The 15,879-nt window shown below is 40.7% G+C and overlaps 1 protein-coding gene across 2 annotated transcripts in view; it reads left to right on the plus strand.

The window, feature by feature from the left end:
* Positions 1-15,879, plus strand: part of EXOC4 (exocyst complex component 4) — a 799,876-nt gene that overhangs the window by 667,528 nt on the left and 116,469 nt on the right. For both annotated transcript variants that reach the window (XM_065939451.1, XM_065939452.1), the window contains exon 14: positions 9,590-9,768. In XM_065939451.1, the coding sequence (XP_065795523.1) occupies positions 9,590-9,768 (179 nt within the window). The remainder of the gene's footprint in view (positions 1-9,589; positions 9,769-15,879) is intronic.

Raw genomic sequence — 15,879 nt, forward strand, 5'->3', positions numbered from 1 at the left:
CCTTGATTGTGATTAGTGAAAGAGGAGACACATTTCTGAAGAGGAGCAATTGCTTATTAAATATGAAAAATAGCTACTCACTTGATCATCTCTAATGAAAACCATTGAAGAATAGACTTAGTGATGACTTTTAGCAGTTTCTAGGAAGAAAAAAATACTATAATAGATAACTAAGCTGTTTTATGCCTTCCTGTTTTTGAGGGCTTAGTCAGGATCATTTTAGAAAGGTAGTTTTTGAAGACCTGAGGAAAGAACTCTTCAGAATGGTTACCACCTCCATTATTTTTGACACAGACAAATTAGACAGGTTTTGAAAGTGTTGAAGATTGAGCAGTTGTAAAAAGCAGGAGTGATAGATGGAAGTGTCATTGTCACATCTCATAAGAATTACCCGGTATTATTAGGAATTTAGGTAGGTGACCTGACCTTTTTATAGCCTTCATCAGTTTAAGCTCTGACAGATAATAGTGAAGAGGTCTTTACAGGTTATCTTAACATGTCTCAGTTTCTCTACCTATACATCAGAACTAATTAATCCCATGCCAAAGAATTTAATCAACTTCCAGCTGCCTTGAATGTGACCAGACATCCTACTAGGTCCAGTATAAGTCAAGGTCTTTCCTAGAAAACAGAAATCCCTTCAAGTGATCTCTTTTCATTAGAAAAGACCTTGATGCTGGGAAGGATTGAAGGCCAGAGGAGAAGGGGATGACAGAGGACGAGATGGTTGGATGGCATCACTGACTCAGTGGACATGAGGAAACTCATGGGAAATGGTGACGGACAGGGAAGCCTGGCATCCCGCAGTCCATGGGGTCGTAAAGAGTTGGACACGACCGAGCTACTGGACACCAACAAAATTCCCTTAACTTGGAATTCCCTGGTGGCTCAGTAGTAAAGAATCTGCCTGTCAATACAGGAGATGCGAGTTTGATCCCTGAGTTGGAAAGATCCCCTGGAGAAGGAAATGGCAACCCACCCCACTATTCTTTCCTGAGAAATCCCATGGATAGAGGAGCCTGGCAGACTGTGGTGTCACAAGAGTCAGACACAACTTAACAACTAAACAATGACATTCCCTGAATTTCCTTCAAGTTGAGTTTAAATGGAGAGAGCTGGTTTCATAGGACAATGAGGATCTGAGTGTCAAACAGGGGACATTAAGAGAACCCACGGGGTTGCTTCTCTCAGAAGCCACCGCCTCTGCTTAGCTGGGGGGCCAAGGGGAAGAGGTTTTCACTGGAACACAAATTAGTCAAAGGAATCGGAGCATGGTAGAAGCTAGAACCAAGAAGGAGATGCGTCTGTTGCTGGAAACATCACCTGAGGCAGAGGGGAGGGAAAGAACAGAAAAGCCCTGCATTCTCCTTTCCCTTTAGCCTTCAATTTCCCATCAGGGTCCCCTATGGTCAGAACCTGGAACACAGCCTGCAGAGTCAGCCCCTGACTCCAGGTATAGAGCAGAGCAAAAGTGAGGAATGGGTCTTAGGGAAAACAAGCCTAGGGCTTTCAGGGTTCACCCCCTTTTTTATTCTGTGTCTATTAAAACTTGGTATTTCTGCCTAATACAAGGTTAACAATTCATCATATAAGGGCATGCCCCCCCCCCCCAACAAAAGTGAGTCCACCTCATTCATCATTGAATTCTCCTCAGAACTAGTATCTCTGCAGTCCCCCATGTCAAGGCAGAAGTGAGTCTTTATATGTGGTGACCTCTGAGGTAGAAAAAAAGTTAATGCCACCAGTTCCTCATGTAAAATAGTTTGCAATGAACCTCACATTCATTATGATGACTATCATTTTAAAAGTTAAAATAAAACAGTAAATAGCAAATTGTGATGAGGATGTGGAGAAGTTGGAAACCTTGTGCATTGCTGGTGGAAATGTAAAATGGTGCAACCACTCTGGAAAACAGTATGATGGTCCCTCAAAATAGTAAACATAGAATTACCACACAATCCAGCAATTCTGTTTCTCTGCATATACTCAAGGGGATTGAAAGCAGAGATTCAAACAGATACTTGTACACCACTGTTCATAGAAGCATTATTCACAATAGCCAAAAGCTGGAAACAATCCAGATGTCCCTCCTGGGATGAAAGGATAAACAATATGTGGCATGCACACAGTGAAATACACAGCCTTAAACAGGAGCGAAATTCTGATACATATTACAACATGAGTGAACTTTGAAATGTTATGGTAAGTGAAGTAAGCCAGACACAAAGGGACATATATTAATCCACTTATATAAGGTACCTGGAATAGGCAGATTCATAGAGGTAAAGGTAGCATAGTGGTTACCAGGGACCGGGGGGAATGGGAAGAGAGAATGGGAAGTTCCCCTTTAATGAGTACAGAGTTTCAATTTGGGAGGATGGAAAAGTTCTGGAAATAGTGATACTGGTTGCACAATATTGTGAATGTACTTAATGCCGTTAAACTGTACACCTAGAAAAGGTTAAAATGCTAAGTTTTATGTTGTTGTTTAGTCGCTCAGTCATGTCCTACTCTTTTGCGAGCCCATGGACTGTAGCCCACCAGGCTCCTCTGTCCATGGGGATTCTCCAGGCAAGAATAGTGGAGTGGGTAGTCATTCCTTTTCCAGGGGATCTTCCTGACCCAGGGGTCAAACCTGGCCCTCCTGCATTGCAGGCGGATTCTTTACCGTCTGAGTCACCAGGAACTATTGTTACTATGGCCCTGGAAATGCTAAAAGGGGTTCCAGAGAATCCGATGTAGTGCTGTCTGCCTTTGTTGCATAGAAGCAACTCTCTTTGCCCTTGGCAATTGAGATCAGTCCTTCCAGGCATCAGAGTGACCCCATTCTCCACCTGTTGGTTCAGTAGTGTGAGAAACCTTAAATAGCCAGATGACGGTCTCTCTTTCCCACGTAATTTAGTCACTGTTGTATTTTCTGGTGGAAGCATTCCTTTCTGAGTGCCTCTAGACCAGTTTAGCCCAAAGCTGTGAGAACAGTAACAGAACTTCCATGGATGGTTTTAATAATAAGAAGAGGGACCATTCCTACATCTAGCCCTTGGGTTTCCAGATACATATTTTCTTGTATGTATAAAGCAGCACTGTATATTGATCTCTAGGTCAGGAACTCCAGCACTGCAGCCTTGTAAAAGTTGTCTCCCAACCGAACCATAGCTGAATCTTGCATCAGCCATTTTCACCCAACAAGTTTCTTGGCCAGAAACATTGTTGAATAGGATATCGTGATCACAAATAAGAGCTTGAGTGAATCTCCTGGTAATGGTGCTGCTAGAAGCATTTCAGGTCAGGAAAGCAATTCCACCCTCAGTGTGGGTACAGCATTGCCCCCTCCGGGACACAAGAAGTCTGATGATCTGCTTTTCCATCTGAGCCTGGCTGTGTCTTCCTCTTGCTGTCTTCTGGATCACAGGGGACTTTGGGCAGTGTTTCCTGTTTCTGGGAGCAGTTATCTTACAACAGAGTCAGCAGAGGGAAGCAATGGTACTAACAGAAGACTTGGGGAGTGGAGAGGGTCTGAGCATATATGGTATGTGGTCAACTATAGCCTAGATCTGCAAATCACTTTGAAACTGCGCTATTTCTTTCCAGCACCATTTAGTCTTCTGAGAGTGTACTCTTTCTTTTTTTTCCTCCCTAAGATTTCAGGGAGAAAAACAGAATTACTTAATGACTAAATGGAGACAGTTTGCAGCATCTTTGGCAAACTTCTCTTAAACGAATTTTTGTCAGCTAGACCTCTTGAAAGATTATGATTATGTGGTAAGATTAAGTTAAACAGGTTTTACACTCTCAGCAAAATTCTCTTACATGAATTCTTGTCAGATTCAGGCTCTTTAAAGATTATAATTGTGTGGTAAAATAAAACTTAACAGGTTTAACACTCTTCCTTCAGTTTCTTAGGCTTCTGTGTGTGTGTTGGCCTACTGATGATAAAAGTGACTTCTTAGATAAGGTTCAGTGACTGAAACAATGAGTGTTGGGTTGTTCTGATGTCTGTTCCTGGGTATGCCAGATAATCTTTGGGCCATAACTGAACTCTTCTTACTTCATTTTCTCTAGGTAATGATTACTCTGCTGCCCATTTCACACAAAACATATGTAATACCTTCATTAAACAATGTGCTTTCATAATAAGCAGAAGATGAAGGCTAAATAAAAATTCAGATCTAAAAAGAGGAGACACTGCTAACCTGGATGCTGGCAGGTAGTCATCCTGACAGTGAGACCTCCGAGGTAGACGCTGACCACCATCTTTTTTTTTTTTTTTTAACATTTTTTTAAAAATTGAAGTATAGTTGATGTACAGTGTCTCAGTGTACAGCAAAGTGATTCAGGTATAGATATAGATGATTCTTAGATTCTTTTCCATCATAGGTTATTTCAAGATACTGAATGCAGTTCCCTGTACTATGCAGTAGGTCCTTCTTTATCAATTTTATATACAGTAGTGTGTATCTGCTAATCCCACATTCCTGATTTATCCCCACCCCCCTTTCCCTTTTGGTAACCATAAGTTTATTTTCTATGTCTGTGAGTCTCTCTTTTATGTAAATAAGTTCATTTGTATTACTTTTATAAGTGATATTTTATGATGTTTGTCTTTCTGACTTACTCAGTATGATAATCTCTAGAGACATCCATGTTGCTGCAAATGGCTTTATTTTACTTTTTTATGGCTGAGTAAGATTCAGATATATATATAGATAGATAGATAGATATGCACACACACACGCCACATCTTCGTCCATTCCACTGTTGGTGGACATTTAGGCTGTTGCCATGTCTTGGCTATTGTAAATACTGCTGCTATGAACATTGGGGTGCGTGTATCTTTTCAAATACACAAATAGAGTTTTGTCTGGGTATGTTCCCAGATGTGGGATTACTAGATCATATGATACGTCTATTTTTTTTTTTTTAAGGAACCTCCAAACTGTTCTCCACAGTGGCTGGACCAAATTACATTCCCACCTACAGTGTGGAAAGGATCCCTACTGATTGCAGGTTGAGCAAGCTGCTGGAGCCACGGTCCAAACCAGCCTTGAGACCAACCAAACTTGCCTCTGGTTTGGCTCAAATAACTGCAATACCCAAGTCCTCTAATTTTCCAGGCTAAAATGCTTGATGCATACGTTTGAAAGGTTTTTCTCACTTGTTGTAGGGTTTTCAATTTTTCATTTTTAATTATAAAGTAAATATGTCATTTGGAGAAAGTATGTAAAATACAGAGAAGCACAAAGCATAATCAAGTCATGCAACATTTTGACAGATACGTATCCAATCTTATTTCAGTTCATATAGATACATAATTCTGTTCTTTTTATATACAGTGCATGCAGTTTTATAACCGTTTATTTGACTCAATTGCATATTATGGCTAAAAGTATACAGTATCAAGCTTTTTTCTTGGTACCAAGTATTTTCTACTATGTATTAGTAATTACTAATGATTGCATAGTTTTCCATAGTGTGGATATGCCATAATTTATTTAATAAATTAGAGGGTTTAGGAAAAAATCTGTAGTTGAGCAGCTAGAGCCATCCCCTTAAGGTTATTGTAACACATAAAAACCGTCCACCAAACTCTTTGACACACACGAATCCTCGAAGGTATGATTTTTCGTGTGAAATGGCTCTAGCTGTCAATCATTTATTCTCCGTGTCATGGTTGTGGTGCTCTCTCCAGGTTGTTAGGGGGTGATTATGGATTCCTGTCAAATGAGATGTCTACTATGTATTCAACACGAGGCAGTTAGTATTCTTCTTCGTCTGTTGCTTTCCCGTCGGAGGGAGTTAAGCAAATCTGTGAGCCAAAGGGGAATGGGATAGGCGAGAGTGCTGGCAGGCACAGCAGACATGCCCTAAGCCCAGAGATCCCCAGATAAGCAGATTAGACTGCTACATAAATACATTTGTCTTGATTGTCACTTTCCACCCAGGGTTACACCTACATGCATAAAAATGGCTCCAAGCCTATTTTTTCAAAGCCAGTTTGCATCCCTTGTTGCTTTTTAACTAGCCAGCTCAGAGGCAATTTTTTGTGTGTTATATCTATCAAAGATGATTAAGGGACTGGGAGAGTTGATGTATAAGGACGGATTGAGAAAACTAAATATTTACAACTTGACTGAGTAACAGCCAAGGGGAAGATATTATGACTGTCTGCTGGGCTCAAATCATGAAGGAGATATTGTTTTGCCTTCCCCAGTAACTCGATTGTAGGGATATCTAAATTCAGGGAAAGTTTTCTGCAGATGACATCACTTATGCTAATTAGATAATTGTGTCAGTTGAAATTACATTTCACTGCTAGTAGCAGAAACTTGCAATAGCAGTGGCTTAGACAAATAAGGTTTCATTTTCTCTCCTATTATAACATGAAGCCCAGAAATGTATCATCTGGGTCTGCATGGCAGTTCTATGAGGTCATCGGTGCCTCTGTGTCCTCCTGCCTTTGGCTCCGTTATTCTCAGGGTGATTTTCATACTCAAGGTCACCTGGTGTTTGAATAAGAGCTACTGCAGCTTCACTTATCCTGGCTGCACTCCAGAAAGGGGGAGGCAAAAGAAGTCCCTGCCAGTAAGACTGCTTGGAAGAACTTTCTCAGCAGTCCGTTTCCTGATTCCAATTTACATCCCATTGACCGCCACATCCACAAGAGAGGCTGGGAAAGTGAGCAGGGTTTTGGTTTGGTTTATTTTGATTTTACATTGGGTACGTTGCTTACTGCAGCAGTCAAGATCCTTTGACTGAGAAGGTGTGGCAGCCTGGAGATCTAGTAGGCAGCTGGTGGTTTCTGTCACAGTGACTTACCTCTTCAAGATTCTGAGAAGTCTGGACTCTGAGGCATGGCAACGTTTGCTATGATATTACAAGGTTCCATTTGTAAACCTAGCCCTAGCTATCTAATTTATTTACTTCTGATCACCCATCTATTTCAATTTATTCATCACAGCGTACCCTGGGTTGACAGTAAATAAACCTGTCATCTCAACAGACTAAAGAATAATAATGACTACAACTTATTAGCTTTCATCCAGCTCCATGCACTGTGTTATGCATTTAACATCACCTGAATGATTTGCTTCAAAATATTCCAAGGGGGATGGAGAGTAGATCTGAATAAATGAAACAATACTCACCATGTGAAAGTGAGAATTAGTCACTCAGTCGTGTCCAACTCTTGGCAGTCCTACGGACTGCAGCCTGCCAGGCTTCTCTGTCCACGGGATTCTCCAGGCAAGAATACTAGAGTGGGTAGCCATTCCCTTCTCCAGGGGATCTTCCCAACCCAGGAATTGAATTGGTGTCTCCTGCATTGCTGGCAGATACTTTACTGTCTGAGCCACCAGGAACCACCATGGGTTGCTAGTAATTGAAGCTGAGCAGTGGCTACGGGGGAGGTGATTATATATATCCTTTGCTCTACTTTGTAATAATGGAAAATTTCCCAGTGAAGATCTTTAAATCACTTCATCAGCTTCTTCCATGATTTCGTCTGAGGTCGGTACCATTATACCTAGCTAACCATGCTCAGGGCAGTTAAGCAGCATCACAGAGCAAATGAATGGCAGTTCGAGGACTCAGACCCAGGTTTGCCTGACTTAGAAACCTGTGCTATAACCCTGATTATTCAAAGAAAGTGTGTCTCCCAGGGAAGGAGACTGAAACTTATGAGAAATTCAGACTTTTGGGTCCCACCAAGACCTATTACACGACCCTTACGTTTGCTTTGTGTGCATACCCAGCGTTCCCATGCTCTGTCCATGGCAGTGTTAATTGCCTCCGTAGCCACCGCTTACCCAACTCAATCAACTGTGACTTTTCCTTAAAAAAATGTTACCCACTTTTAGGGAGAGAACGTAGGTGCACCTATGACTGATTTCATGTTGATGTTTGGCAGAAACCAACACAATACTATAAAGCAATTACCCTTCAATTACAAGCAAATTAATTTTTTAAAATGTTACCCTCTTTTGAAACAATAAGTTTTATCATGAGCCACTCTTTGGTAGCATTTAAAAACAATTTAATAAGCATTTAATTCAGAGCAGTTACTTCTTTCAACATTGAGCACCCGCCTTTATTGCTGGGCACTACATGCCTATGTGTGAATTAAGCATTGTTCTGACCATATTGTCAGCTGCTAATAATCACTGCTTGCTTGAAACTGACTTTGGTTTGTTCTTAAATAATGCTCTTGCTCTGTTCACTTAAGGTATTGTGAGTTTCAAAAGCTTTGGGACTTCTAGAAAATTTCAGGTACCTGTTCTTCTCACCATCTCTATTTACCTGTGTGTACTTTTCCCAAAAAGAAATGTTGTGGTTTTTTTCCCCCATAGCATCTTCAGTCATCTTGTGTCATTTCAGCCATGTTTTTGAAAGAAAGAGAAATATGGATTAGTTTTCATGTACCATGCAGGAGAAACACTTAACCTTCTGAGCCTCCATCCCTCCTTTTGTACAGTGGCTGGGTCACTTCCAATGTCATTCTTCTCTAACCTCATATAACTTGATTTTTCAACCCATCCCCTCCCCACAAAAGAAAACCACAGAAACATTTTGAAGATACTGGACTGTATGGGAAATGTACTTGATTATATTTTCCAGCCAGTTAAAGGATCCTTCACTGATTTGTACTGGTTTCTCTATCCAAACAGATGTTTTATAGCTTCCTTGCCTCCAATCCTTTTTAGAACAAGGAGAAGACTCTTCAAAGTCCCTTGGACAGCAAGGAGATCAAATCAGTCAACCCTAAAGGAAATCAACCCTGAATATTCATTGGAAGGACTGATGCTGAAGCTGAAACTCCATTACTTGGACCACCTGCTGCAAAGAGCTGACTCATTGGGAAAGACCCCGATGCTGGGAAAGATTGAAGGCAGGAGGAGAAGGGGATGACAGAGGATGAGATGGTTGGATGGCATCACCAACTCAAGGGAGACGAGTTTGAGCAAGCTCTGGGAGATGTTGAAGGGCAGGGAAGCCTGGCACGAGGCAGTCCATGGGGCTGCAAAGAGTTGGACACGGCTGAGCAACAACCACAAAATGAATCAGTGAATGAGGCCTGTCATCCATTTCAACTATAATCTGCTTTCTTAAAGAAATTGGACCCTCTTTACTTTTGAACAGCTTAAAACATTTTCTAGCTGCCAAGTTAATATGGCTGTTTCATATATTATACTCACCTTCAAACATTGTATATACCTAACACCCTAACCTATTAGTCAACTTCCATAGCAGAAGAGGCAAGAAGAAAACCTACAAAAGAGCAGGTATCAAAGCCATCCTCAAGGACTGTCACTGTATAATCAGGCCCACTCTGATTGGAGTACAAGCGTCGGGGTCACTTTGTTCTTCTTCATTCTTCCAATGACTCTTTCTCTTATAACAGGAGAAAACATATGCATATGATAATGCCAGTATATGTATATGATAATGTTCTCACAAAATAGAACCTAGGAAAAATAGCATGCTGTAAGATAGTAATGATAACAGCCATCTTTGCTAGACAAACGTTAGAAAGTCTTGCCACCTCTGTCTTTTCGAGGCTGTAAGTAAAATGTGTTTCTGATTTGCTCTGCAGGGCAGCATTTGGCAAGGAGTCGGAAGTTCTTATTGGAAACCTGGGTGATAAATTAATCCCTCCACAAGACATCCTCTGTGACGTCAGCGACCTCAAAGCCTTGGCCAACATGCACGAGAGCTTGGAGTGGTTAGCAGGCCGAACAAAGGCAGCCTTCTCCAGTCTTTCTACGTCCCAGAGTGAGTATTGGCGGGGTGGATCTTGTGGGGCCAGTTGAGAAACTAGACTGAGTACATTCATTTGAGATGAGAGAGTGTCTACACGTCTCCATGTCCAAGTTGTCAGAAGATCCGTGCAGGGATTCTGCTTGTGCTGAGCCTCGGGTACTTTGCAGTTCTATGAAACAAAGAAATCTTGACTTCTGTGTTTTGGGGCGTGGGAAGCCAAAAAAGGTCCATGTCAGCATAGCTTGACGTTAAACCTTAGAAACCCAGGATCATGCAAGATTGAACCACCATGTCTCAAGAACAAAAAGCAGTATACTTTGTCCTCCTTATGACTTCTTAAAGGTAGAAACTGTGTCTCGGAGCTCAAAGTTGTATATTTGGTTGATGTTTTCATTTCAGCTGATAGAAGAGAAATCAAAAATATCTAAAAAGACAATTATATTAATAGAAATGGTTAAGGTGCTAGAAAACAGACAACGAGAAAAACAATTATTCTAGGTAAGAGATGGCTAAAAGATAACCTCATTATACATTTCAGGGGAATTAAGGGATATGGTCTGAAGTAAAAATAGGAAACCTGTTTTTCTATCAAGGACAAATGATCAGTTATTTCAAAATAATTTGAAAACTTTGGGACACAAAATTTATTCATTAAATATAGCATAAGTACTTTTTTAAAGCATTAGTTAAGTGTCAAACAGTTAAAATAAAGGCAAAGAAAAAAGTGATATGCAGAAGGAATAAAGGAGATGGCAGATTTGAATGCATGAATGGAAGGACAGAAAACAGGATAGAAAAAAGCAAAATAACAGCAAGAACATGAAAGAAACTAAATCAGCTCTGAAGTTAATATTAGACTGAACTGTTAGAAGATTATTAGAAGGAAAAGCTTATATTATTTGGACTGTGAACTTCAAAGAAAGTTATTTTTTATCACTGTCTCTTGAAAAGTTATTATTACTTGATGAACCATGATTTCAAGACCCAAGAGGGAGAAGATGTGGATGAAATAAACTAGAGTAAATTATTTCCTGAAACATGAGTCTCATGGGCAGAGTCTAGGAGACTTTTGAATGCTCACTGCTTACGATCTCCCGCAGGTTGTGTAGCTGTCCTGGGGGTCAACAGTGGGTGAGGAAGAAGGATGGAAGGAGGGGGCTTTTGATGTTAGGTATTCTGCTTTAGAAATCTCATTAAAATGCTACTCTTTGATAATGCTTTTATTTTTATACTTTTATTATTTAAAATATTGCTTTTAGCTGATAATAAAATTGTACATGTTTACTCTTAGAAGTATATTCATCTACTATGGTTAGCTTGGGTGCAGTATCGGGTCTGAGCAGACTCTGCCTGAGTAGATAGCCTTGGGAGGCTTTCAACTTTGTGATCTCTTCAGATCAAGGAACCTGTCACAAGTAGTAGTTGAAATTAGCTATTTTATCTCCCAGACTCACCCCACTCCACCACCACCAACAAAAAAAATCAGGGAGGAGCTGACTTCCCCTTTTGTTCCTTGCCAAATAAACAGCTCTGAAAATGAACCAGATGCTTCCTGTCCCAGTTTCCTTTGACTCTTGAAATGTAGGGCTGCTTGGGCAGGTGTGTTAGTGACAACTGGAAGGAGTTCTCTCGTTTGGTGGGTCATCCAAGTCTAATAGTTAATAGTGCAATCTCTTACTTTGGTGGCACAGCAGTCCAGATTTGTATTCTAAAAGGGTTCCACAAGGCAAAATAGGACACACAACCTCTACAGCAAGCCACCAAGTGATTCACACAGGCTAACCTGGCTTCAGGTGTTCTCAGAAGAGAAAGACATGCTCTCATAGTTATGCTCAACTCTGTAATTGCACCATCCTGCTGTTGTGTTCATGTCACTAAGAGTCCCCAGTACAGTTGATGTCTAATTCATGCCTTCTATCGTCTCTGTTTTTCTGACAAAGATCTCTCGTACCACGCCCGTTAATACCTCTCATATGCTCAATTCCATTTTATAATATAAGTTGTACCCTCTCAGTTCCTTTCAGGGTGATTATTCCACCCAGTGAGTGATTTAAGTGACTGTCAGCATTTTGACGATCAGCGCAAAACCCAAGTGAACTGTAATCGCTAGTTATGTTGTCTTAAAACAAAGCATCGCGCAAACCTGGTTTATTCTGTTAGCAACATGCCTTGCTCACCCACACTCGTCTAGTCTTCGAATTCCCAGCAGAGATGCCCATTGCTGTTTATAATTTGAACAAAGCAAGGGATTCTCTGATAATGGGTTACCTTAATTGTTCCATGTCAGTGTGACTTTAGAAAGGGAATCAGGGACAGCTCTTTATACTCTTTTGAAAAGTGAACCACATGATTGCCTCAACAAAAGTATTGCCAAGTCTGGAAACTTGATAGCATGAAGAAAATGCCAGCCTTTTTATCTAGCACTCCCAGAGACTCAGGGTGGAGAAAAGTCAAGAAAAGAAGTGTAAAAGTTTATTTTTTGTCCACATCTGTTTAACTATTTTGGATGGTAATACCGTGCCTTATTATAATTAAGGTACATGGAGAAAGTTTGCAGAAAATTATTTTCATAGTAAAAACAAAAATCTCTTTAGATATTACAACAGGATTCTCCTCCATTTGAAATATGTCTTTATGAAATTTCATGTCTTTATGAAATATTTCAAGTAAAGGAGAATGGCAAAGCATGGCTGGCCATGTGCCCAGGAAATAAGAGTTGACCCTTTTTTCAAAGATGGTTTTTCCATTTCTTTTAGTGTTTGCACCCACACCCTTCTGTCTTCTTTACACTTAGGAGAGTCTTCTTACCTCATGTAGATCCTAACTGCACCAGAGACACTGCTCTTTTTTCATCCTTCCACAGTCCTTGTTCCTGCTCCTTGTCTCCCAGTATTCTCCTGCTCAGTCTTCCTTAAACTTATTCTACTTAAAATCCTTTCTGTTGAGTGCTCAGTTACTTCAGTCGTGTCTGACTTTTTGTGACTCCATGGACCGCAGCCCACCAGGATCCTCTGTCCATGGGATTTCCCAGGTAAGAAGACTGGAGTGGATTGCCACGCCCTCCTCCAGGGCATCTTCCCTGGAGGGTTTGACCCAGGGATCAAACCCATGTTTCCTGCATCTTCTGTATTGCAGGCAGATTCTCTCCTGCTGAGCCACCTGGGAAGCCCAGTAACAGTCACAGCCCAATTAAAGGACAAAAAATATTCTTTGATTTATAAAACCGGTAAATCAGAGACTTCAGATGTGGCTGAATGCAGAGGTTCACAAGATAACAGTACATAACGGACCTGTTTACGCGCCTGCCCTGCCTCTCCCACTTTCTCTATTTTTGCTGTATTCCCTTTATTTCATCTCAGGGAAGACCTTTTCATGTGGTAACATTCTTGGCCACCAGCAGCCCCAGGATTATTTGATCCCAGACAAAAAGAGCATTTTTACTAAGAGCTCCTGAAGCCATCCTAGAGAAGACTTGGATTGACCTAACTTGGCCTCGGCTCGTGGGTCTCTCAGTTTCTCCTTGTATATGCCTTGGTTTCTAACTCTCTATACCCCTACCCGTGGCTCAGTCTCCCACTCCCACTTCTAGAATCTCTATGTTCAGGATCTGTTCTTAACAAATATGCTTTCAGTGCATGGAAGTTGAGCAGTACCATATTTAGTGTTGGACATTCAGGATTTAGATTTATAGGTATCTCCCCTCATTGATCAGAGTTTCAACTTTGTAGTAAAGGCACAGACTATCTGTCCTCTGTAATAGCTGCTGTTTGTAAGAATACTAAATAAAAACTCTGAAATTAACTTTAAGAAAATTCTCAGCAAAATGTGACCTACATAGAAATTGTTAAAGTGCATTCAATTGGAACACTAATGATTTTCTTTTGTATTTTATCCCTGTGTTTTAAGGAGGTGTTGCTTTTAAAAATAGAGTACAGAGAACTTGAAGGGGGCTCCAGGGCTTATTTTCACTGCCTTGCTTCCTCAGGGGTCCCATCTTTCTTTCTTGGATTCTGTAAAAATCTCCAGGATTAGAGAATCTACAACTTCCTTGATTATATATTCTGCTCTTTAAGTAAGCTTACCATTGAGGAGGTCATCTAGTTTTTATTAACCTCCCTTTGCTTCAGTCTAAACCTCTTTCTTCTGTCCTATGCCTCAGAAATTAAATGTTCAGTGTTTTTTCTATAAAATAGTATGCCTGGAAACATTTCCCTGGCCTCTACCTGCCCATCCCTGGATATTGAAGACTTCGGGCCTGAGGCTCCCAGTCTCTCGGTCCAGAACCACCAAGCTGGACCCAGGCTCCTGGCAGCATTAGGAGCCCAGATCAGTCACTCAGATGGTGGTTTGACTGTTAGCCTTTCTGAATTCGGCTGACATTGCAAGTTCCTTCGACCCCAGGTTTATCTGCCTCTGGCTCCCTCAACTCCCATTACTGTGGTTCTTATGGTGCCCACATACGTGGATAATAAAAAGTCATGCCGTAATCTTTTCTTCTTTTTGGGAAATCACAGGGTCAAATAAATCTCGTAACTTTGTTTCCTATAATTGGTTCATGAATTACAGTACTAGCTATGCAGTTATTTATATACTACTGTTTTTTTCAATTGCGTTAAGAAATATGTAACATCAAACACACCATCTTAACCATGTTTAAGTGTACAGTTCAGTAGAGTTGTGTTCATTATGTGTTTATTACTATGCGTCAGGTCTCTGAAACTTTTCCATCTTATGTAACTGAAACTGTACCCCTCAACAACACCCTATTTCCCCCTCTCCCCCAACCACCGGTGTAACCACTGTCTACTTTCTGTTTCTGTGAGTTTGACTATTTTATATATATATATATTTTTTTTTTTAATTGAACTTTGTTTTTGTTTTTTTTTAACACCGTGTGACTTGCAGAATCTTAGTTCACCAACCAGGGATCAAAACCACACCCCCTGCAGTGGAAGCCCAGAGTCTTAACCGCCAGACCACCAGGAAAGCCCAAGGTTGACTACTTTAGATGCCCCCATATAAGTGGGGGGGGTGGTTTCCCTGGTAGCTCAGTGGCAAAGAATCCGCCTGCCAATGCAGGAGACGAATGTTCAACCCCTGGGTCGGGCAGATCCCCCGGAGAAGGAAATGGCAACCCGCTCCACTGTTAGTATTCTTGCCTGGGAAATCCAATGGACAGAGAAGCCTGGCGGGCTACAGCCCATGGAGTTGCAAAAGAGTGTGACATGACTTAGTGACTAAACAACAACAATATAAGTGGAATTATACACTGTTTGTATTTTTGTTAACTGGCTCATTTCAGTGTCCTCAAAGTGTATCCATATGATAGCATATGACTGAATTTCCTTTTTTCTTTTAATGGCTGAATAATATTCTGTTGTATGGATATACTGCATTTTCTTTATCCAGGCATCTCTCAGGGGGAATTTATATTTCATCCATCTCTTGGTTATTGTGAGTATTGCCACAGTGACACAGAAGGGTGCCAATTATACTTCTTTCTTAGAATGGAACTATTACTAGGGATCCTAGAAATCATCTGGTCTAACTCTGATGTTTTGCACATAAGGAAATTAAGGTTTCAGAATGATCACTCTGCATGTCTCTACCAGAACTCCAATGGAAACAAGTCCTCAAATTGTCAGTTTAACTTTCTGCCACATCATTGTCTTGACCATTACTGAGGTTAAGTACTAGAAGTGGTAGCACTTCATACCATATTCCTCCTAAACCACCAGGAAGGTCATCTTTTTTTTTTTTTTTTTCTTTTAATGAAAGCACTTAAATGCCTATCATTAACTTGTCATCATTTCTGATCATCACTGTCTTTTATGTAACCAAACTTTCTGTGCTTTAAATATGTTGGGTATTGCACATACCCCTTTCTGAATTTTATCTTAGTTATAATGAAATAGTTTTTCTCTCCCTTTTTAATTGTTCTACAAGTATTTTCTAAGTTAGAAACTCCACCTGTCTTGTTATTATATTCAGTTCAGTTCAGTTGCTCAGTCATGTCTGACTCTTTGTGACCCAATGGGCTGCAGCACGCCAGGCTTCCCTGTCCATCACCTACTTCCAGAGCTTGCTCAAACTCATGTCCACTGAGTAAGTGATGCCATCCAA

This window comes from Muntiacus reevesi, chromosome 6 (assembly GCF_963930625.1).
Source record: "Muntiacus reevesi chromosome 6, mMunRee1.1, whole genome shotgun sequence".
In the NCBI taxonomy this organism is placed as follows: Eukaryota; Metazoa; Chordata; class Mammalia; order Artiodactyla; family Cervidae; genus Muntiacus; species Muntiacus reevesi.